Below are 23,818 nucleotides of genomic sequence, written 5' to 3'. Positions count from 1 at the left end.
AGGAATGTGGATAGGGTGCCCTCACCCTCAATCCAGATCACGAAGATTTCATCAATGAATCTTAACTAAGTGAGGGGTTTGGAAATTAAGTTGTTGGAAAGGATTCCTCTAGATTGCCCATGAATAGGTTGGCATAGGATGGTACCACACAGATGCCCACTGCTGTACCCCAGCTATGTTTGTAGATGATGCCTTCACAGCAATATAATTGATCATGGCAACTAGGAAGGAGGTTGTAGGTTTCGAATCTGTCAGGCATTGGGAAATGTTGTACTCAATAGTGGAAAGACCATTGGCACAGGATATTACAGTAAAGGGAGGAGGTATCAACAATGACGAGCAGGGCACAATGTGATATATGAACAGGAATTATTTTCCTGGCAATTTACAGTATCTTTAGACATAACTTTACCTGTCATGCAATATTCACCAATGCCCAGAAATTTAACATGTCTGGAAAAATCACCACCATCACTGTTACCATTATCAATCTTACTAGAAGTGGCCCATAAGCATTTTCATCCACTTCATCAGTGTGTAATCATGACTATCTCTCCATTGGCAAAAGATTCTGCACTAGTCCCCCATTCAGATCTCTGGGAGGGGACTGCCAAGAGGGAGGTGACCATGAAAAAAAGATCAAACAACCAACGAAAGGAGAGAGAAAATATATAAGGAGGTTGAACATATAATCCATTACATAAAGGAAGGTGAAAATCTAATAGTCATGAGGGATTGGAATGCATATGTAGGGGAAGGTGTAGAAGAAGGGGTTATGGGAGAATATAGTCTTGGTGCTAGAAATGAGAGAGGAGAATGACTGAGTTCTGCAATAAATTTCAGCTAGTAATAGCAAATACTCTGTTCAAGAGCCAAGAGATATTGTATAGCTTGATAAAGCCTGGAGATATGGGAAGATTCCAGTCAGATTACATCAGGGTCAAGCAGAGATTCCAAAATCACATATTGGATTTTAAGGTATACCCTGGGGCAGATACAGTCAGATCACAATTTAGTAACGATTTAGAGTAGGTTGACATTTAAGAGACTAGCACCAAGGAATGAAGAGAGACACCAAGTTCTCTTGAGGTTGTAGATACTGCAATAATGAATAGCTCGCTAGGCAGTTCAGCTGAGGAGGAATGGATATATCCAGAAAGGGCTATCACAGAAGTTGGAAAGAATAACATAGGCAGTAGAAAGGCAGCTGAAGAAACCATGGATAACAAATATTTCAGTTGATCAACAAAAGAACAAAGTAAAAAAAATGTGCATGGAAATGCAAGAATACAGAAATATTGGAATTAAACCAATAAGAAGTGCAGGGAAGCTAATGTGAAATAGCTACATGAAAACTATGAAAAATTTTAAAAAATTGTCAGAAGGACTGACTCAGCATGCAGAAAAGTTAGAAAACTTTCAATGAAATTAAAAAGCAAGAGTGGTAACATCAAAAGTGCTATGGGAATTCCACTGTTAAATGGGGAGGAGAGAGCAAAAAGCTGGAAGTAGTATGTTTAAGGCCTTTATGGAGAGGAGGAATTGTCTGATGACATGACAAAAGAAGAAACAGGAGCTGATAGGGAAGAGATAGGGTATCCAGTCTTAGAAACACCTTTGGAAGACTTAAAATCGAATAAGGCAGAAGAGATAGATAACATTCTATCGTAAAGTCTAAAATCGCTGCAAGAAGTGGCAACAATAGAACGTATGAGACTGGCAGTATACCATCAGACTTTCGGAGAATCATCCACATAGTTCTGGAGATTGCAAGAGCAGACCAGTGTGAAAATACCACACAATCAGCTTAACAGCTCGTGCATCAAAGTTGCTGACAAGAATAACACACAGAAGAAGGAAAAAGAAAATTGAGGATGTGTTAGATGACAGTTTGGCCTTGGGAAAGGTAAAGACACCAGAGAGCCAGTTCTGACATTGCAGTTCATAATGGAAGCAAGACTGAAGAAAAATCCAGGTACATTCATAGGATCTGAAGATCTGGAAAAGTGTTTGACAATATAAAATGGTGCAAGACGTTCAAAATCCTCGAAGGCGAGGATAAAGGCTCCGGTGTCGGTGTGACGGTCTTTGGGGCCGCGCTGAACTCGCCGGACGAAATGCACGCCTCGGCGCTCCAGGTTGGCCCTGAGCTCCTCATCAGATTGCTGCAGGAGGTCCCGATGAAAAATAACCCCCTGCGTCCTATTCAGTGTCAGATGCGGGACAATAGACACTGGGATGTCCCCTAATCGGTCGCACGCCTGGAGCGCCGCTGACTGTGTGGCGGAGGCGGTCTTTATAAGAACGGACCCCGAACGCATTTTACTGAGAGCCTCGATTTCCCCGATGTGCTGGACAAAGAACATGGGCTTGGAGGAGGCGAACGTCCCCCCATCGGTCCGAGAACAGACTAAATAGCGGGGGAAGTACTTCGCCCCAAGCCGGCGGGCCTGTCCTTCCTCCCAGGGAGTGGCCAAGGGGGAAAGGGCAGGAGAACCAGAACCAGAGACAGTACCTTTCTTTTTAAAAGACTCGGCCGCAGAGCGACCTGATACATGTTGACGTTTCATCTGCGAAACGTCCGCCCCGATACCGCCCACTCCGACCAGGGGCTCTCCCCACGGGCGCCACCCAGCCTCAGCAAGGGCCACTTGGCAGGATGACCGTTGCCGGGAGTCCCGATGCCCCAAGGAGACGGGCATCTACTCCTTGGCCGACGTGGGGAGGGTGCAGCTCAGGTATCGGCAGTATGATCCCTGTGTTGTCAGGGGGCTACAACCTAGAGGGTACATGACGAACCCACCACAACGGGCTGGCTACCGTGCTGAATTTCGGATGCCATGGAAATCCATCATGATCGTAGGTGCAGATGGGGACGCACTATGGGCGTAACTTGTGCAACCTATCAGGCGTTTAGGCCCAATTTGAGGAATAATGGGTGTGGTTACAACGCCGTTACAGTGCTGAGTGCCAAGGTCTTAGTGCACTGAGGACCAGTGATACACCGCGTAAGGCGTCCTTCCCCAAAAGGCTCATACTTCTGTAGAATTTTGAAAAAAGGAGGTCAAACCCCAAGGGGAACCATCACATGGAATGCCGAAACAGTTGAAACTCCTTTTAGTCGCCTCTTACGACAGGCAGGAATACCTCGAGCCTATTCTTACCCCAGACCCGCAGGGGGGTCGGCACCTTTAGATGCCTATAGGCTGGCAATCAGTGATGATGTAAACCTGGGAGTGGTCTCATTTTAAAGCCATTGAGTGGGTCTTTAATATGATATGCCACAATATAGGCGTTGCAATTTTTAAAAAATTAAAAATTTTTAAATTTAAATTTCTCAAACAGTGGCAATTTTAAAAATTCCAAAATTATCAAATATAGTTTGTAATGTCTTAATACATATAGACAAATTCTATCATGGGATCTCAATGGGATCAGGAGATACAGGGCTTCAGAAACACACATGTTTTGTAAATAATGTACCAAATTAGTAAAATTTTATTTTTGAATTACTAATTTTGCTATGCAGTGTGCAGGACACTTAATAAAATGCATTGATTACTTTATAGTGTACCATTTTTGGAATCCTCTCCCTTTCGCATAGTGGAAGCTGATTGGTCAAGCAGACAAGACCAGTCATTCATAGCCAGTGTAGCATCAGAGTTGCTTGTATGAAGTTCATTTGATGTTTCCTGTGATAGTGTATGTTTAGAACACAACCCATATCTTGGTCACTGCACTTTTCCTAACTAATTTCTCACTGTTTATCCCTTGCAGGATGGATACCACTGACACGATAGTAAAAATGGATTGTTTTAAACCTTTCAATAAGCCTAACCACTCCCATGCAAGAAAAGGTTTGAGACATGTTACTTCATGGATGTGTGACTTGATTCCAGGAACACGTTAGTTATCGAAGGTCTGTGACAGTTGTAGGAAGCAGCTGACAAAATTGAAAAAGGAAAAACATAGCGAAATTTCCACTGGAACTAGCAACATATATGAAGAAAGTCAGTTTGATACTAAAATTGAAGAAGCTATTGATATGCCATTTTCAAATGAATATGAAGCTGAGTTCTCTTAACAGCTCTCTTTTAGAGATGGGACAGTCGCCTGTAGACAAAAAGAGAATTCAATCCAAAATTTACTCTTATTGAGAAGGCCAACAGAATCTATGTGGCTGTCAAGAGAAAACTGCTAGTGAATGCATCTAATGATGATGAGAATGGTGATTCACAAGATGAGTTCTTAACACATGTAAAGAAGGTGTACAACAGCTTCACTAGTAGGAAGAAGCAGCTTCAACTGCTGACTCTTCTGCCTGACAGCTGGAGTGTGAGGAAAGTAATGCAGGAATTTTCGGCCTCTAACTACTTAGTTCGACAAGCCAAGATGTTGGGTAGGGGTGGGGAAAGAAGGGCATCTTGACACCAGGAAAAAGTCTGTCAAATCATACCATTCATACTGTTAAAGGATTTTTTTACAAGTGACGAAATGAGCAGAGTGATGCCAGGGATGAAGGACTTTATATCAGTGCAAGACGACAGCACAGATGGTAAAGAACATGTTTCAGAAAGGTTGATGCTTAATAATTTAAAAGAAGTGTATATAGTTTTCAAAGAAAAAGTGGGATTTTCTAAGTTTGCAGAACTTAGGCCTAAAAATCATGTGCTAGCAGGCCAGAGTGGAACACACTCAGTCTGTGTGTGCACCACTCAGAATGTGAAGCTCATGTTTGAAAATACAAGAATGAGTTCAATGAAGGATGGCAAAATTAGAACATACAAGGACTGCCTGCAAATGATGGTTTGCAGCCGACCATCAACTGATTACTTCTCTTCAAAGTGTGTTTCATTTCCATGTACCAAAAGGATTAGAGAACTTTTGTAAAAAAAACACATGAAGACAATGCAATTGAGTGTCACATACAGACAGTGGATCTCTGTGGATTGATGTAACTTGGAAATAATTCAAAATTAAGTGAATTTGTTGAAGTATTTTGTGAAAACTTCCTGTCCTAATTAGTCATAGCTTCACAGCAAAGGAACAGAGTGCATTTCTGAGACATACCAAGGAAAATCTTCTGGAATGTGAAATGGCTGTCATTTGTGACTTTTCTGAGAATTATTCAATCGCTTTGCAAGATGAGGCACAATCAAATCATTGGTCAAATAGTCAGGAAACCATTCACCCTTTTGTGGTTTATTTTAAAGAGAAAGAAGTCAAACATTTAAATTGTGTATAATATCAGACTGCCTCAACCACAACACTACAGCCATCTACCTGTTCCAGAAAAGTTGATAGAATATCTGAAATGCAAGTTTCAAAGACCTGTCAAAAAGTTATTCTATTTTTCCAATGGCTCTGCGGCCCAATTAAAAAAAAAAAAAAAAAAAACACACACACACACACACACACACACACACACACACACACACACACACACACACACACACACACAAACTTTATTAACTTGTGTAATGACAAGCAAGATTTTGGAGCCGAGGCTGAAGGGCATTTTTCAGCAACAGCACATGGCAAAGGACCATGCAATGGGCTGGAGGCCACAGTAAAAAGACTAGCAGCCAGAGCGAGCCTACAAAGACCGTATAAGGACCAAATTATGGACGCAAGGCAACTGTTTGAATGGTCACATCAGAACATATCTAACATAGACTTTGTATTTGTGACCCTTGAAGAATACATTAAAACTGAAGAACTGGCCAATCGGTACAATACTGCTGTAACTATATCAGGCATCCTGAAATTTCGTGCCTTCATACCTCTCAAATGTGGAACCAAAGTAAATGTGAAATTATTTTCTTCTGCAGTTGTTTCAAGCATATTTCATGTTGTAAAGGACATACAGCTGATATTATTTGCAGATATTAGTGGGTATGTAACATCAATCTATGGCGACACTTCATGGTTGAGTTATGTTATGGATAAAGATGAAGATTTCAGTAAAGTGCAAGTTGCATTCCTCCATCCTTCAGGTACATCACCCTCATTTATATATCCCATACCACCAGATACACTGTGGATCCCTTTTGCAGACGTGATATGCAAGGTGAACCCCGTCACACAGACTGGCCGAACATACAGTTTACCAGACAGTGAAATGAAGTGAACAAATGTGTGGGTATCTTCCAACGACTGAAGTTGGCTAGCCTGTCAGCAAGTTCGAGTTCGTTGCCTGGGATTCTGACATGACCGACAGACAAACATCACTGAACATCTGGACCATTCCGGGGCATAGATGGACTCCTGGATGGTCGCTATCAAAGGATGATGAAAGTAGCACTGGTCGATAGCGTGTAGGCTGCTCAAGGAGTCAGTACACAGGAGAAACAACTCGCCTGGGTGTGAGCAGATGTGCTCGAGCCCGAGATATGGCCGTCAGCTCTGCAGTGAGAACACTGCAGCCATGTACAATAAAGTGGTTTGCAAAGTGTAGATGTAGATCTGTTCCAGCACTCACCATTTGGATGCCCTGATACCTAATGCAGCCCTTCTAAATTCTGGATATCTGGGACAAAGCTACATCTGAATCAGTGCAATATGGCATTGTTAGACATTCAGTTGTCTGAGTGATCATGATTACCTCCAAGACAAAAAGCCAATAGGAATTATGTCCCAAAACTTCAAACTACTAGAATGAACATTAATCGGCTGCCTCACTGCATAACAATACTAACAAAGTCCAGAGATTTACAGCTTCTCCATTCATCTTAGTTATTTAACAATGACAACACAAAATTTTAGAAAAACACTCAAGTCCATCAGATTTAGACAAAGTTTGAAAAACATTCGTTGAATCTCACAAGAACAGTTTCAAATCTTAATGAACATGACATTGTTAAGTGTCTAATATTTTCCAGATTTGTAATTTAATGTCAGTAATTAAATCTCCTGCCACATATACTTTTCCAGAATTTTTGGAACTTTACATACTTACACTACACTGGTGTACAAAGTGTTGTGTTGTGTTATTATCAAGTTTTCCTTGTACCTCAACTATGTCTTTTTACACTACCACTGTGTTCGCAATTTTACTTCACATTTACTTCAACTGCACTAACAGGCAACTATTTTGTATTTATACTCACTAGGCTTTCTGTTGTCATTTGAATCAAGGTTCGAATTTGTTGTATTTCCAGTTATATCGATAGAAACATTGTATGCTGATATTCCAAGAACAGCAGGGGGTACCTCATTTTTTCCTTGCTTCCTTATGATTTTGGCTGCAAGCCTTGCCTGCCTTTCAGCTCGCCATTTTGCGACCTGTAATCTGAAAAAGAAGTTATTAGTTAGTTTTCCAAAAACTTACAGCTCTACGATGTTTACCTACACATTCTGAAAGCTAACTACAGTTTTGTAATTCAGTACTTAATAGTTGGTGGATTCTGTCACCAATTTCTTAGTATACAAAAATGTGTCAGTTAAGCAAGTGATAAGCTTTATTGCAATTGTTCAGACTATTTCAATTGAATGAACTGTATGAATTCAATTTTGACTTTCTAACCCAAGTAAAGCTTTCGAAGTATGTAGAAACAATTGTGACAAAATCCTTTAAGCCCCTTTTAGCTACAGCCTATGGATCAGTACCAACACAAAAGAGAAAAAGACATATGTTCTTTCCACTTAACAACATACACTTTGCAATCTTTGCTAACTTTCTCATTCCAATCTTATTTTTCCATCTGTTCATCAGCTTTCACTACAGTTTGACAGAGTGGTCAGTCTAGACCTGTAGCCTGAAATAAACACTATGCAGGACAAATTATAAGCTCATGTAAACATCTTCCATAGAATTACAATAAGAATAAAAATTATTAGGTACTGCGTAACTGTTTTGGTGTGTTCAATACATTTATTTTGAGACAGGTCATCAGTAACTCCCATGTCACACACAGCCAGAGAAAGACTGTCAAATCCCACATTTGTTATCTAATGGCAAAATGAAGAACCAAAAACCTGCAGATATGGGCTGATGGTACAAAGAAGCCACCTCAGGAAATTTATCCTCACTGTAACTTAATTTGCCCAGTTATAATTCAAAAGTAAATTGTGTATTTGAAACTAACAGCTAGTTTTTATTTTTTGAATTTTAGATACACCATATGCTGTCTACAATAATAGTAATACTAGTTCATTTTCTACAGAGTTACCAGAGAAAGGAAATTCTGCGCATTTACGTCAATATTCTGCAAAATAATGTGGAGTGTATGGCAGAAGGCCTTCCCACTGAACCAGATTAGGGTCTATTCCCATTCCATTCACTTACAGAGTGTGAGGTGGACTGCTTAAAAGCCTCTGTGAGCATGGTAATTAGTTTTAACCTTGTATAAAATCTCCTCAGTGTTCAAACTATGTTAAATTGAAGCTTTAACTGGGTTCCTGCATGGCCATTGTGGATTTAGATAAAAAATTTGCATGAACATTCGGACATGTTTTTTGGTAACATTGGTAGAGTACCGCAATCACAAATTTAATACTTCCAAAGGCACTTTCAAAAGTGCACCCCTGAATTTTCAGCAACTTTGAGACATAGTACATCCAAGAGTATTTCCTTGAAATAAACGAAACTAGGGCATCTTGTACAACTCTTTGCATCCTCTTAAGCAAAATAAGAAACATTTCTTAAGCAATTTTCATATTAATAATTTGAAGCAAAGTCGGATGGAAAAAACAGATGCTTGAAAAATATGGGGAGTGTAGCTTTTTATATCTCCAGAAGTAATTGTGGGATGAATGTGAAACTCTGCACATAATAACTTAACAAGAGATGTTAGAATAAAATATTTAATTCTCCTACTGCTTTCCAATAGTTTACAAACTGATGGCAAAGTCAATGATTTTTGAAAAAACACAAAAAATGGGCATTTTAGCCCACTTTTACACAACAGATAACCTTGTTCATTCTTTTAACTCAGTTTCATTAGAAAGAACGCATTCTAAACTACTTACAAAACTAGAGATGATCCTGCACTGCAAGCATGTAATGCCCTGAAAAAAGGTGGAGTTGCACTGTAAATACACCCACAGTCTTTTTTTGTTTTGTTTTAAGCTGACGTCATATGCGCCCAAGTCAAAACTATAGAACACAAACATAGAGATGGTGAAAACGACTATACGTCAGTCCCAATGGACAGAATAGTAGGCAGTGCTCAATATGCAGCCAAGTTAAAATAATCTCCTACAGGCGGGAGTGCCGAGAAGAGATCGTCCAAGGCACCGGGAGAGGCTTAATAAGCCTAAGCTTATTCCCGTGAAGGGAGGACCATTGGCAACGCCAAAGGGTCACCACCTTCTGACAGACGGGAACGCAGAAATCATCTGAGGGAATAGAGGTATTCGTGGGCTGAGATACGAGGACTGCAGCCTTGGCAGCAATGTCAGCAGCTTCATTTCCTGTCAGATCAACATGACCAGGGACCCACAGAAACATGACATTGGCTCCACCAAGAGTTGGCAACTGGCAGTTTTCCTGGACCCGCTGCACTAAAAGATGAGCAGTGTACAGCGCACATAGTCTTTGGAGGGCACTGAATCACAATTGGGAAGGCTGTGTTGCCAGATATACTCTGTGGCCAGATACAAGGCAAAAAGCTTGGGTGCGAATACTGAGGAGTGGGCTGGATGCCAATGTCGAAAGATACTGGCACCAATGGCGAAGGCACACCCGACCCCACGGTCAGTCCGAGAGCCATCAATGTATACAAATGTACTATCGCTAAGTTCCATGCGAAGGTCGTGAAACTGAAGGCAATAGACCGAGGATGGAGTAGTGTCCTTAGGAAGCGAATGAAGGCTAGGGTTAACATGGGCCACTTCATGAAACCAAGGTGGTGAAGGGTTCACAACCATGGGGAAAGTTCCAGGTAGCGTGAAGTTAAGCAGCCACAGAAAGAGGCGAAAGCAGACTCCAGGAGGTAACAGGGAAGAGGGACGAGCCCCATACTGACGATCTAAGGAATCATCAAAGAAGGAGGCATAGGAGGGGTGGCCACACATGGCATACAAACAGCATGCATATCTGCTGAGGAGAAAGTCACGGGGGTAGGACAGTGGCAGTTCACCATACAGTCTCCAACCAGGCTAGTGTAAAAGCCGACCGTGGGCCGAACGGATGCCATGATGATGGACAGTGTTGAGACGGTGTGGATGCATAAACAAAGCACCCATAGTCAAGTTTCGAACAGACAAGGGACCAGTACGAACGGAGGAGGGTGGTTCGATTGGCACCCCAGAAGTACCATTGAGGACACACAGGAGATTGAGGGACTGCATACAGCAGGCTGCCAAGTAAGAGACATGGGAGGACCAAGGATGTTTCCTATCGAGCATGAGCCCCAGGAATTTCGTAGTGTCAACGAACGGAAGGGCAACAGGCCCAAGATGTAGAGATGGTGGGAGAAACCATTTGCACCACTGGAAATTCATACAGACCATTTTGTCGGTGGAAAAGCGAAAGTCACTGGCGATGCTCCAGGTGTGAAGATGATAAAGACAGTGCTGAAGACGCTGCTCAGTAAGACAGGTCCATGGAGAATTGCAATAGACGGGCAAATCATCAACAAAAAGGGAGCCGGAGACGCCCATTGGGAGACAGGCCATTATAGGGTTAATGGCGATAGCAAAGAGGATGACACTAACTACAGAATCCCGAGGCACACCATTTTCCTGAATAAAGGTATCCAGCAAGGCAGAACCCACACACACCTTGAAAACTCGATCTTGTAAAAATGCCCAAAGAAAACAGGGCAGGCACCCAAGGAAGCCCCAAGAGTAAAGAGTACGAAGGATACCAGTTCTCCAGCAGGTGTCGTACGCCTTCTCCAAATCAAAAAACACAGCCACAGGCTGGGATTTCCGCAGAAAACCATTCATGACATGGGTGGACAAAGTAACGAGATGGTCAACTGCAGAAGACACTGTGCATTCGTGAGTAAATGGCGAGATTCGAGCCACCACACCAGCCAGGCATGAATCATATGCTGCATTACCTTGCAAAAACAGCCGGTAAGAGAGATGGGGCACTGGTCTAGAAGGAAGATTATTGTCCTTACCAGGCTTAGGTATGGGTATGACAGTGACTTCACCCCCGTGTCCAGGAAATGTGCTCTCAGCCCATATGCGGTTGTATGTTGGTTGGTTTAAAGGCGGGAGAAGGAACCAACCTACGAGGTCATCAGTCCCTTGTTCCTAATAAAACAATGCCACAAGTGCGAGAATAAAATGGTCGAAACATATAACACAAAATGGAAAGAAAGGAAAAGCCACAAGGGCGAAGGGAAGGCACTGAACACTAAAAGGAACAAAAGAGGACAAGAAAACAACAGACACTAGAAACAGAAGAGAGTAAAACATAAAAACAGATTACAGTGGCTGGCCAACCACGAGAATAAAAAGGGAAAGCCAGCCACTCTGCAACACATTAAAACCTCCACCCTCAAAGCACTAGGGTTGAGGACACAGAGGGACAAAGGACATGCACTAAAAACTACATAGAAGTATAAAACCCACTCTCATGGATAACTTGTAAAACTAAAGCTGCTGTGGAGGCATTGTCGTCCAACACTGAAGGCAGGGTGTTGGGAAAGTTAAAAGTCTGTCGCAGAGCAGCTAAAATCGGGCAGTCCAATAAGAGGTGGACGACTGTCATTTGGGAGCCACAGCGACACTGAGTTGGGTGCTCTGACATGGTAGGTAACCATGCGTTAGTCACGTATAGCCAATGCGGAGCCGGCAGAGGACACGCAGTTTGTTGCGTGTGCTGTTATGCCAAACCGTCTCCCAAAGCCGGAAAACCCTGTGGTGTAACACAGAATGCAGGTCAGCTTTTAAGATACCTATCTCCAGAAGCGGTTTCCGCGTTGCCTGTCTGGCCAGCCTGCCAGCAAGTTTGTTGCCGGGGTTCCGACGTGTCCTGGGGTGCACACAAACACCACGGAACAGCGGGACTGTTCCAGAGCATAGATGTCCTCCTGAATGAATGCTACCAGATGGTGGCGAGGGTAGCACTGGTCGACAGCTTGTAGGCTGCTCAATGAGCCAGTACACAGGAGAAATGACTTGCCAGGGCATGAGCAGATGTACTCAAGAGCACGAGATATGGCCACCAGCTCTGCAGTGAAAACATTGCAGCCAACTGGCAACGAGTGCTGCTCAATATATCGTCCACGAACATATGCGAAGCCTACGTGACCATCAGCCATTGAGCCATTGGTGTAAACCATTTCAGAGCCCCAGAACACATCAAGAATCGAGAGGAAGTGACAGCGGAGGGGTTACCGGAGTCCTTAGGGCCATGCAAAAGGTCCAGACGAAGCTGCGGCCGAGGCGTACACCATGGACGTGTACGTGAACAGACCGCACGTAGAGGTGGTTAAGGGAAGGACTCCAGTTCAGAGACAAGGGACCGACGCGAACCACAACTGTTAGCCCCGATCTGGGCCGCCAATGCAGGAGATGGACTGCCGCGGATGGGAAAAGGAGACATTAATTTGGATGCTTAGGGGAACTATGAATGTGTGCTGAATAACTGGCGAGCAGTTGCACACGACTGATCTGCAGTGGAGGGACACCAGCCACACCACTACACTGGTCACCGGACTCGTCCTAAAAGCTCCTGTCGCTAATCGAACCCCACGGTGGTGCACAGTGTAAATGCAATTCTGAAGACACTGCCGAACCATAAACCACACTCCCATAGTCAATTTGGGATTGGACAAGGGCTCTGTAGAGCTGCAGCAGCTTACAGCTATCTGCATCCCAATTGGTGTTGCTCAGGCAATGGAGGTCATTGAGATGCTGCCAGCACTTCTGCTTAAGCTGACGAAGATGAGGGTGCCAAGTCAATCTAGCATCGAAAACCAGTCCTAGGAATTGATATGTCTCCACTACAGTGTGTGGATCGTCATTAAGGTAAAGTGCAGGTTCCGGATGAACGGTACGACGCTAACAGTAGTGCATGACACACGATTTTGCAGCTGAAAACTGGAAGCCGTGGGCTAGAGCCCATGCCTGCGCCTTGTGGATGGTTCCCTGGAGGCGCCACTCGGCAACAACAGGGAGTGGTCCCTGGAGACCCTCATACAATGTGGCAAGGATATGATGTTGTCAAGTCGTGTCGTATGCTTTACGTAAAATCAAAAAAGATGATAATCAGGTGTTGCCATCTAGTAAAGGCTGTTTGGATGGCAGACTCAATGGACACAAGATTATCAGTGGTAGAGCGACCCTGATGCACTCCACCCTGACATGGAGTCAGCAAACCACGTGACACCAGGACCCAACCCAACTGTCGACACACCATACATTCCAGCAGCTTACAAAGAACATTGGTGAGGCTGATGGGCCAATAGCTACCCACATCAAGTAGGTTTTTACCGGGTTGCTCTTCCGCCATTGCAATGGAAAGACGCCATCGCACCAGATCCAGTGGAAGATGACAAGAAAATGTCACTTTTAGTCAGATGAGAGATGTTTAATCATCCGGCTATTGATGTGATCAGGCCCAGGAGCTGTGTCGGGGAAATATGCAAGGGCACTGAGGAGCTCCCACTCTGTAAATGGGGCGTTATAGGATTCACTGTAGCGTGTAGTAAATGAGGACATTCCCTTCCAGCCGCCGTTTGAGTGTGCGAAAGGCTGGGAGGTAATTCTCTGACGCAGAGGCTCGAGCAAAAGTGCTCATCAAAGTGCTCGGTAATCACGTTTGCATCGGTACTTAACTCGCCATTTATGGTAACACCGGGGACAGCTGTTGGGGCCTGGTACCCGAAAAGACGTTTGATCTTTGCCCAGATTTGGGAAGGTGACGTGTGGCACCCAGTGGTGGAGACTTATTTCTCCCGACACTCCCTCTTCTGTTGTTTGATAAGGTAGCAAACACGGGCACATAGCCGTTTAAAGGCTATGAGGTGCTCCAGGGAAGAGTACCGCTTATGCTGCCGCATACTTCAACGACGCTCCTTAATGGCTTCAGCAACTTCCGGTGACCACCAAGGGACTGCCTTATGCCTCTGGCACCCTAAAGAGCAAGTGATCACGTTTTCTGCTGCAGAAACAATTGTGCTAGTCACCTGCTCAATCATCACATCGATGTTACAGCGGGAGAGATTCAGTGGTGACAGCAGAGGTGAAAGTTCCCCAGATCACCTTGTTCAAAGCCCATCTGGGCAGGCGTCTGTGTGCCTGACACTGGGGCAGAGACAGGAAGATGGGGAAGTGGTCACTACCACACAGGTCGTCATGTGCTCTCCAGTGGATAGATGGGAGAATTCCTGGGCTGCAAATTGATAAATCAATGGCCAAGTAACTACCATGAGCCACACTGAAATGTGTGCCGGCCACAGTATTTAAGAGGAAGAGGTCGAATTGTGACAGTGAAGTTTCGATATCTCTGCCTCGGCCAGTAAGCACGGTGTCACACCACAAGGGGTTAAGGGCATTAAAATCTCCCAGAAGTAGGAAAGGTTTAGGGAGGTGATCAATCAGTGCAGCTAATACATTCAGGGGTACTGCACCATCTGGAGGAAGATATACCTATAGTGTCCTTATTCTGACAGCCACAGCTTCACGAGGGGTTTGAAGGGGCACATGTTCACTACAGACCGAGTTTAGGACATAAATGCAAACTCCACCTGACACACTATTATAGTCATATGGTTCCTGTAATATCCCATATAGCTGCGGAGGGCAGGGGTCCGTATTGCTGGGAACCAGGTTTCCTGGAGGGCAATGCAGATAGCAGGTGTAAAGCTCAACAGTTGCCGTAGCTCAGCCAGGCGGTGGAAAAAACCACCACAATTCCATTGGAGAATGACATCTTGAGACTGGGAAGGCATGGAACATCCAATGAGGCAGTTTACGTCTCAGTCACCTGCTGCCACCGATTTATTGCCTGGACAGTCTATATCCATTGTGTCTGAGGGTCTGGCGAGATCGAGGTCCTCAGCGGACACCAAAATCTCCACCCCATCCTGAGCTGCAGAGCTTGTAGGTAGCTATGGTGTGGGTGACACCGCAATGTCCTTGATCTTAGGGGGTTTTCTTTTTGGATTTTTCTCACTGCTCCTTTGGTTTCCCTGGCTGGGAGGACTTCACTGGCTCAGTCTCCGGGACTGAGGATGAGTGTGAAGCCCTACAAACAGCTGCTTTTGGGCTCTTCAGCCACTGGAAGAAACCTGGGAACGGAGTGACCCAAGGGATCCCTTCCTAGCGAGAGAATCCGAAGAAGACTTACACTGTTCCAGCTTAGAAGTGAGGACGGACATGCCCGATGGTTCGGGGCTGTTGCTCCCGAAGTAGGCTGTGCACGAACAACAGGGAGGGAAATGAGCCCCACCATCAAGGGGGCAGATGTAGTCTTCAGGCTCAGAGGTGACCTGGGTTGGTGGAGCTGACGGTGCCAGAACTGTCATAGCGGCTTTGTAAGATGATGTCACACACACAGGATGCAAACATTCAAATTTTCTCTTAGCCTCAGTGTAGGTCAGTCTGTGCAGGGTCTTTTACTTCGTGATTTTCCTTTCTTTATGGAGAATCCCGCAGTCACACGAGCAAGGCGAATGGTGCTCTCTGCAGTTGACACAGATAGGGGGCAGGGCACATGGAGTATTTGGATGTGATGGGCGTCCGTAATCTCGGCACGTGACACTGGATGTACAGTGGGAAGACATGTGACTGAACTTCCAGCACTTAAAGCACCGGATATAGGGATAGATGGATATAGGGCTTTACATCACACTGGTAGACCATCACCTTGACCTTCTCAGGCAATGTATCACCCTCAAAGGCCCAGCTGAAGGCACCAGTGGCAACCTAATTGTCCTTTGGACCCCGATGGACACGCTGGACGGAACTTACACCTTGCCGCTCTAAATTGGTGCGCAGCTCATTGTCAGACTGCAAAAGATGGTCTCTGTAAAATACGATACTCAGGACCATATTTAAGCTCTTATGGGGCGTGATGTTTACAGAAAATCCCCCAGCTTGTCACAAGTGAGTAACTCCCGTGATTGGGCAGAGGATGCTGTTTTGATCAACACTGACCCAGGTATTTTGGAGAATCCCTCCACCTCCCCAAACTTGTCCTCTAAGTGCTCAACAAAAAACTGAGGCTTCATCGTCTTTCAAGACTCCCATCAGCTCTCTAACATACAAAGTACCAGGGAGAATAAGATCCGCTGCCATCCTTAGCCTGAAGTTCTTCCCATGGTGTTGCCAGGGAGGGGAACGATTTGGGGTCGTACTTCTGTGCGTTGAATTGAGCTTGTGATCGCTTATAGACTGCTGGTGTTTCACCACCAGCAAGATGGACAACACTTCATCGAGTATCATCCAAGCTGATGCCAACCACTCCGACCAGGGGCCCTCTCCACAGGCACCACCCAGGCGCACCAAAGGCCACCTGGCAGGATGGCCATTGCCAGGAGTCCCGATGCCCCTGGGGGATGGGCATCTACCCCTTAGCATATGCGGGGAGTTAACGGTGCAGGCATTAGCAGAGCGATGCCTGTGTGGTCAGAGGGCTACAACCAAGAGGGTACATGGTGGTCCTACCACAACGGACTGGCTACCGTGCTGGATATCAGGTGCATAGAAGTCCATGGTCATCATCTACGCAGAAATAGACACTGCATAGTGCATGGTGGAAAACACATCCAGGAAGGTCTCCTCGCCCAAGAGATGGAGAATGGGCAGGACTGCAATGCGACAACGAGAGAGTGGGCTAAAGATCTCAATGCATGATGGACACGATGCACCTTGTAAGGCGCCCTTCCCCAATTGGCTCGCTCTTCGGGAAAATTTCGAAGAATGGAGGTAAAACCCAATAGAGGACCATCACATAAACTCTTCAGTCGCCTCTTACGACAGGCAGGAATACCTCAGGCCTATTCCATCCCACGGCCCACAGGGAGCTTGGGAGGGGGGGGGGGGCGGCAGTTCTATATGTTAAGCAGGAAGTGCTTGCCTGCAAGAGAGAGGTCCCGCAACATCTGAATGTTGATACTTTCTGGCCCTGGGGCGGAGGACCGGGATGAACTGAGAGCATGATCTAGCTCCCTCACAGTGAAGGGAGTATTGTAGCACTCACAATTCGGAGAAGAGAAGGGTATCACCCGAGCCTCCTCCCCACTTTTCCGATGGATGAAGGTAGAGTGATAGTGGGAAAACTTCTGCAAAATGGTGGCCCAAGGTGTTCGAGATAGCAATACAATCCACGATGACATCGGCACCTACTGTCAGGCCAGAAATGGTGGAATGGATCTTGGTTCCAGAGAGCCATCTGAGGTTGGCCCATACGACAGAGGAAGGTGTCGAACTGTTAAAAGAACTTCTGAAGGAAATCCAACTAGCTATCCCAAAGAACCCTACGGCACTTTGCACGCACCTGTTTATAATGAATGCAGTTTTGCAGCGTAGGGTGGCAGTTAAAAATGCAGAGAGCATGCCTCCGTGTGCAAACTGCGTCGCGGCACACCTCAATCCGAGGGACTGGGACAAAATGTGGTAAAGAGGAAGTGCAAGGAATGGAACGTTCTGCAGCAACAAGGATCATGTTGGTGAGATAGTCCACCTGGTCATCACAACTGAGGAAATCTTGTTCTGCGAAGGTCGCCAGGGAGGAGTAAAGCTGCCAGTCAGCCTTAGTAAGCTGCCACTCGGGCATGCATGTGGCTGGGGTAGGAGTCAACAGACGGAGAGTACACAGGAAATGGTAGCTCGAGTAGGCATTAGAAAGAATGGACCACTCAAGACGATGGGCAAGCTGGGCAGTGCAAAAGGAGAGGTCCAAATGGGAATAGGTGTGTGAGGAGTCAGAAAGGAAAGTGGGTGCACCTGTGTTAAGGCAGAAGAGAGCAGAAGAGAGTGAGTTGATTAAGAATGTCAGCCACGAGGGCACCTCTCTGGCAGGTCCTGGGAGAACCCCAAAGGGGAAGACGTGCATTAAAGTCACCTAGTAGCAAGAAAGGTGGAGGTAGCTGTCCAATAAGCTGAAGGAAGTCTGCCCTGGTGACATCGAAGGACAGAGGTACATAAATGGTAGAGAGGGAGAAATTCGGGGGAAAGGGGGGGGGGGGGGAAGGAGGAAAAGGCGAAAGCTTGAAGACAGGTAGTCAGAGAGATGGGTTGACTATGAAGATCATCCCTTATAAGCAGCATGATGCGCCACGAGATGGGATGCCGACCTCGGGGAAGGCCAAAATGAACCGGTAAGTAATGTCGAAGCTCAAAGCAGTCTTGAGAGCGCAATTTCGTTTCCTGAAGGCATAATACAAGGGAATGCTGCAATGCTAGAAGCACCCGTAAATCCTCTTCGTGGGACCGAAGACCGAAAATGTTCCATTGGAGGACACTCATGAGGAGGAAGAGATGTAGAGGTGTCAACTCAGTGGTCGTCAAGGGACAGCCAGTGCAGAGTCACTACTACAGGGCACAGAAGCAGGAGGATCCTGCTCCATGAGGTACACAGAAGCATCGGCGTGCTTGTGCGGTTGTTAGGTGGAGACCAATGCTGCAAAACGATTGGTGGTGCGCACCAGCAAGACAGAGGCTGGCCAGGCTAAGTTATCATGTGGCGACACCATAAAGCAGGATCTTCGAGTTGATGAAGGAGAACACTGTTCATGGAGCGAGGGGTAACAAGAACCCAACTATAAGTGCCAGATGGGAGAACACAGGGTTTGCGACTCGCCAGTAACTTACGAGCTACTGGGTAAGGCACTTTCTCCTTTACCCGAATCTCTTAACAGCCCAGTCATCTAGGTACATGGGACAATACCGAGAGGAGGAGGCGTGGCCACCATTGCAGTTAATACAGTGAGGAGGAGGAGGAGGAGGAGGAGGAGGAGGAGGAGGACATTCGCCCTTGTGTGCGTCCCTGCCACAGGTTACGCATTTGGCTGGGTGTCAACAAGATGTTCTAATGTGATTAAACTGATGATACTGGTAGCAGCGCATCGGATTTGGAATGTACGGCCAGACTGTGATGTTTTCGTAGCCTGCTTTCATCTTGGACGGCACCACCATACTATCAAAGGTAAGGAAAAGAGTGTGGGTGGGCACCAAGGAGGAACCTACCTTTTCATTACACGATGGACGGCAATGACACCCTGATCAAAGGGGTAAGATTCTATTTCAGCCTCGGCTAGACCGTCAAGCAGCCTGGTGTAAATTACACCACGGGAAGAATTCAAAGTTCTATGTGCCTCGACACGAACAGGGTAGCTGTTGAGAAGTGAGGCAGCAAGTAGTAGTTGTGGTTGAGAATCTGAAGGCGTCTCCAGGAGCAAAGTGCCATTCTGTAAATGAGAGCAGGATTTCACAGGACCAACAATGGCATCAACACCTTTCTAAATATAAACGGATTGACTGTGGCGAAGGACTGACCACCTTCAGTACGTGATACCAGAAGGAACAGCAGTGCTGTGGGAAGGGTCTTTGAATCAGTAGCCTTATTACGTTTACGTTAAGTCGACATCGATGGAGAGGATGAGCGATTCCTAGCGAGGAAATACCCCACGATTGCCAGCGTCTCCGATGGCGCTCTCCTAACTGAGTGTCCCCTTCACAAGGAGACACACTTGCCTTACGTGATCGTTCACACCTCAGGTCACACCTTCCGAACACCTGATAGAGGGTCCAATGGGCAATCTGGGAGTGTTAGCTCAGGCAATCACCCCTCCCTGGTCCTGGGATGTACCAGGAGGTACGTGCGAACTCTACCTGTCGACCCGGGACTGGGAATTATGCGTTACCCAGTCAACTTTTACGCGTCATACGCGTGGGCTGGCCTTCTGGAGCGCCCAGGATGCTAGAAGAAAAAAGATCCTCAAATGCCGAAGCAGAGGAACAAGAGGAGAAGACTTACTTGACTTAATTCCTTCCAGGAGAACTCGCCATCCGTCTGTCTTTGGCCATTTGCCTCAATTCTGCCCAGGTCTTGCCAACTCTTTTTGCTTCCCCTTCCACTGTCTGCTTCCATGTGCCCCTTGGTCTTCCTCTCTTCCTTGTTCCCTGGGGATTCCATTCCAATGCTTTTTTCTCGATGGCTCCATCTGGTTTTCTCAAGGTGTGCCCCAACCAGCCCCACTTTCTCTCTCGTATCTGGTCTTCTATAGGTATCTGGTTTGTTATTCGCCAGAGCTCCTCATTACATATTTTTTCTGGCCACCAGATATTCATGATGCGTCGAAGACATCTATTTATGAAGCTTTGTAACTGGGTTGTTATCTTTTTATCCATTTACCAGCTTTCACTGGCGTACAGAAGGACAGCCTTCACATTTGTATTAAAAATACGGATTTTTGTTTAGTATGTGATATTTCTTTTTTTCCATATTGGATACAATTGTATGAAGGCAGCATTTGCCTTTTTAATGCGGTTTTTCACGTCATCTCCAGCTCCACCATCTTCCGCCACTATACTACCCAGATACAGGAATGAGTTGACAGTCTCCACTCGCTGCTCACCTATTAACAGGGGCATCTCCATGTTACCTGAATTTACTCTCATTTCCTTTGTTTTGCCTGTATTTATCTTGAGGCCAGCAGTCTCTGCTTCTTCTTTCAGCAAGCTTAATTTAGCTTGCATATCAGTCAGCCTTTGAGCTAATAAAACTATGTCGTCTGCAAAATCCAAATCCTCCAGACGTTCGTGGATCCCCCACTGGATTCCTCATCTCCTGCCTGCTGTGACTCTTCTCATAACAGAGTCTAGAATGAGTAGAAAAAGTGTTGGTGACAAAATGCAACCCTGCCGGACTCCAGTTGTTACTTTTATGGGCTCTGTCATATTTCCCTTGTGGAGTATGCAGCATTCGTAGCCATCATATAGATATTTTATGATGTTTAAGATCTTCTGTGGTATGCCATACTTCCGCAACACCTGCCAGAGCACTTTATGTTTCACGGAATCGAAGGCCTTTTGAAAATCAATGCCAGGTACATGGTTGCTTGGAATTCTTTGCTTTGCTCTAAGATGATCCTAAGAGTGTTAATAAGATCAACACAGCTGCGTTGTGCCCTAAAACCGACCTGTTCTTTACGCAGTCGCTTTTCAAGGGATTCTTTGATTCTGTTTAAAATAATTCTGGTGAGGACCTTACTGGGCACTGACAACAATGTAATACCACGCCAGTTGTTACAGTCTGACAAATTTCCCTTTTTTGGGAGCTTTACCACCAAGCCATTTTTCCACTCCTTTGGAGATTTCTCTTCAAGCCAAATATGCTTCAGCAAAGGATGGAGCATTTTAACAGTACTTTCAGTATTGGCTTTTAAGAGCTCCGGTGCTATGTTGTCTAGGCCTGGAACCTTTGTATTTTTTAGTGTTTTCAAGGCAATCCTAATTTCGTCCATTGTGGGGCACTGCAAATTTATATTTTGGTCTTCTTCGACTTCCTCTGGAACATCTCGTACTTGTTTCTCTTGGTTGTCTTCACAATTTAACAGTTCCCTGAAGTGCTCCTCCCATCTCTGTAGCTGTGCCTGTTGAGTTGTAAGCATCACACCATTCTTGTTCTTAACTGGTCCTTCATGTCTGAAGTTCTTCATTGACAACCGTTTGGTAATGTTTTAGAGGTCTTTCATATTTCCTTGTCTTGCTGCCTCTTCTGCTAATTTTGCTTGCTCATCTATCCATTTCCTTTTATCTCGACGTAGCAATGTTTTCACTTTTTTGTTTGCCTCCATGTATTCTTTATGCGCTTCGCTCTTCTGCGCTCTTGTCTTACAAAAATTTAACTTAAGTTTTAGTTCTTTCCTGTGGCTGACTTCATTCCACGTAGCATCGGAGATCCATTCCTTCCTTTGATGTGCCTTAAATCCTAGGATTTTTTTCTCCCACATCTAAATAACAGTTCTTGATTTTTTGCCAGCACGTTTCAATTCCCTCTTCCATAAAGTTTTCTTCAGAGAGGACCTGGAATCTGTTTTGCAGTTCAAGGGCAAATGTTTCTTTGATCTGTTGGTCTTTTAATCTTGCCACCTCTATTTTCTTGCACCTATGATTGAGCTTGGTTCTATTTGCCACTATCTTCAGTCTGAATTCTGCCAAAACTAGGTGGTGGTCACTTCCAACGTCTGCCCCTCTTCTATTTCTGACAGCTAACAGAGAGAGTCGGAACTTGCGGCTTATGACTATGTGGTCTATTTGATTTTCGGTAACGTGGTCTGGAGAAACCCATGTTATCATATGGCAGTTACGATGTGGAAACAATGTGCCTCCAATGACTAGGTCATGTTGAGCGCATGTATCTATCAACAGTTCACCATTTACATTCCTGATCCCCATGCCATGCACGCCCATGATATGTTCAAGCCCTTCATTTTCTGAACCAACTTTTGCGTTCAAGTCACCCATTAAAATTTTTATGTCCCTGGAATTTATCTGTCTAAGAACTCCGTTAAGCTCTGTATAAAATGCATCTTTTAATTCTCCTTTAGCTATTTCAGTAGGTGCATAGCATTGAATTACAGTGACATATCGCACATTTGTTTTAAAGCGTGCGGTTATTATCCGTTCTGAGACTGGTTTCCACTCCAGTAAGCTCTTCTTGCTACTTTTAGATAGTAAGAGCCCTACACCATTCTTGTGCATCGCGTCCTCACTGGTCTGACCCGCATACAGCAACACTCCACCATTTTGTGTTTGGAATTCCCCAGATTCTGGCCACCTTACTTCACTTAGTCCCAATATATCTAGTCGATAATTCTCCATCTCTTTTTCAACTTGTCTTAGTCTTCCTGCCTCTCTCAACGTCCTTACATTCCAAAAACCGATACGGGTTTTCCTTTTCAGGCCAAAGGTCATATCCTTAAGATCCATCCGGCTGTTTCTCCTTTTAGTTTCTGTGATATGTGTTTTTTGGTGGTGCGGGTTATCAGGGGGAGAGGAGAAGGGAAACAAAGAAAGGTAATGGGAGCTAAAAAGAAAGTTGAGACTGTTGGCAGGTCAGCGACAGAATTCAGAACATTCCCAATAATACCCCAGACATGTTCCCCAAAGGAGGGCAAAAAGAATAGCACGAGGATAGACATGCAGCATTGAAGGAAAAAAGTGCTGTGAAGGCTGGGGCCCCATGGTAGCCAAGTACGAACCCGCCAGAGTGGCGAGCCCCCTGAGGGGACCCACATTCTGCTGTTACTCAAATAAAATCATCTTTTTTATGTTCTACAATTCTTTAGTACTCTCTAAGAAAGGTAATATCTCACTTCCTAGTCACCAGAACTCTTGATAGCCAGAAGGACCCTAAGAACCTTCCAAAGAGTTGTCTTGTTACGACTCCTCGTGACTTGTTTCAGCCTGTTTTTCTCCTATAACAACTCTAGAACCAAACTGGCTATAAACTTCAAAATTTGACAGTTCATTACCATGGCACTGGAGATCACGGCAGAAAAATTGTTGCATAACAGCTGTAATACACATCATATTAACTGCCTTCAAGTTTTAAACCAGTCACATTGTGTAAATTTTAGTGACGTTCCTGGCAAACTGCCTGGATTCATGTTATAGAGAATTTTTAGTATGTCCTTTTATTGTGCAATGCTACTGATGTGCTAGTGTAATTTCAGTTTAAAGTATGTCATATTTTGTGTTCACATATTCTGCAGTTTCTGTGGACATTAGTGTACACATGAAAAATTTTATAACGTTTTTCTACGGCCCATGGTGGATTACCCACTGCTGGTTTCTTTCAAAGTTAGAAAACCAGCATCCTCATCGGCATAGGAGCCATGCCAGACAACTGCGCAATACCAGCCAAAGGTGGATTTCTTTGCACCAGGTTCCCAAGCTTAAAAAC

At 45.1% G+C, this 23,818-nt stretch overlaps 1 protein-coding gene across 1 annotated transcript in view; it reads right to left on the bottom strand.

The window, feature by feature from the left end:
* LOC126188084 (uncharacterized) overlaps positions 1–23,818 on the bottom strand; it is a 103,389-nt gene that overhangs the window by 53,874 nt on the left and 25,697 nt on the right. Inside the window, exon 4 of the mRNA XM_049929539.1 lies at positions 7,110–7,291. Within this exon, the coding sequence (XP_049785496.1) occupies positions 7,110–7,291 (182 nt within the window). The remainder of the gene's footprint in view (positions 1–7,109; positions 7,292–23,818) is intronic.

The sequence above is a fragment of the Schistocerca cancellata genome, chromosome 5 (assembly GCF_023864275.1).
Source record: "Schistocerca cancellata isolate TAMUIC-IGC-003103 chromosome 5, iqSchCanc2.1, whole genome shotgun sequence".
NCBI lineage: Eukaryota > Metazoa > Arthropoda > Insecta > Orthoptera > Acrididae > Schistocerca > Schistocerca cancellata.
Note: the sequence above shows the minus strand (reverse complement) of the source record. Positions and strands in the feature narration are given on the sequence as shown.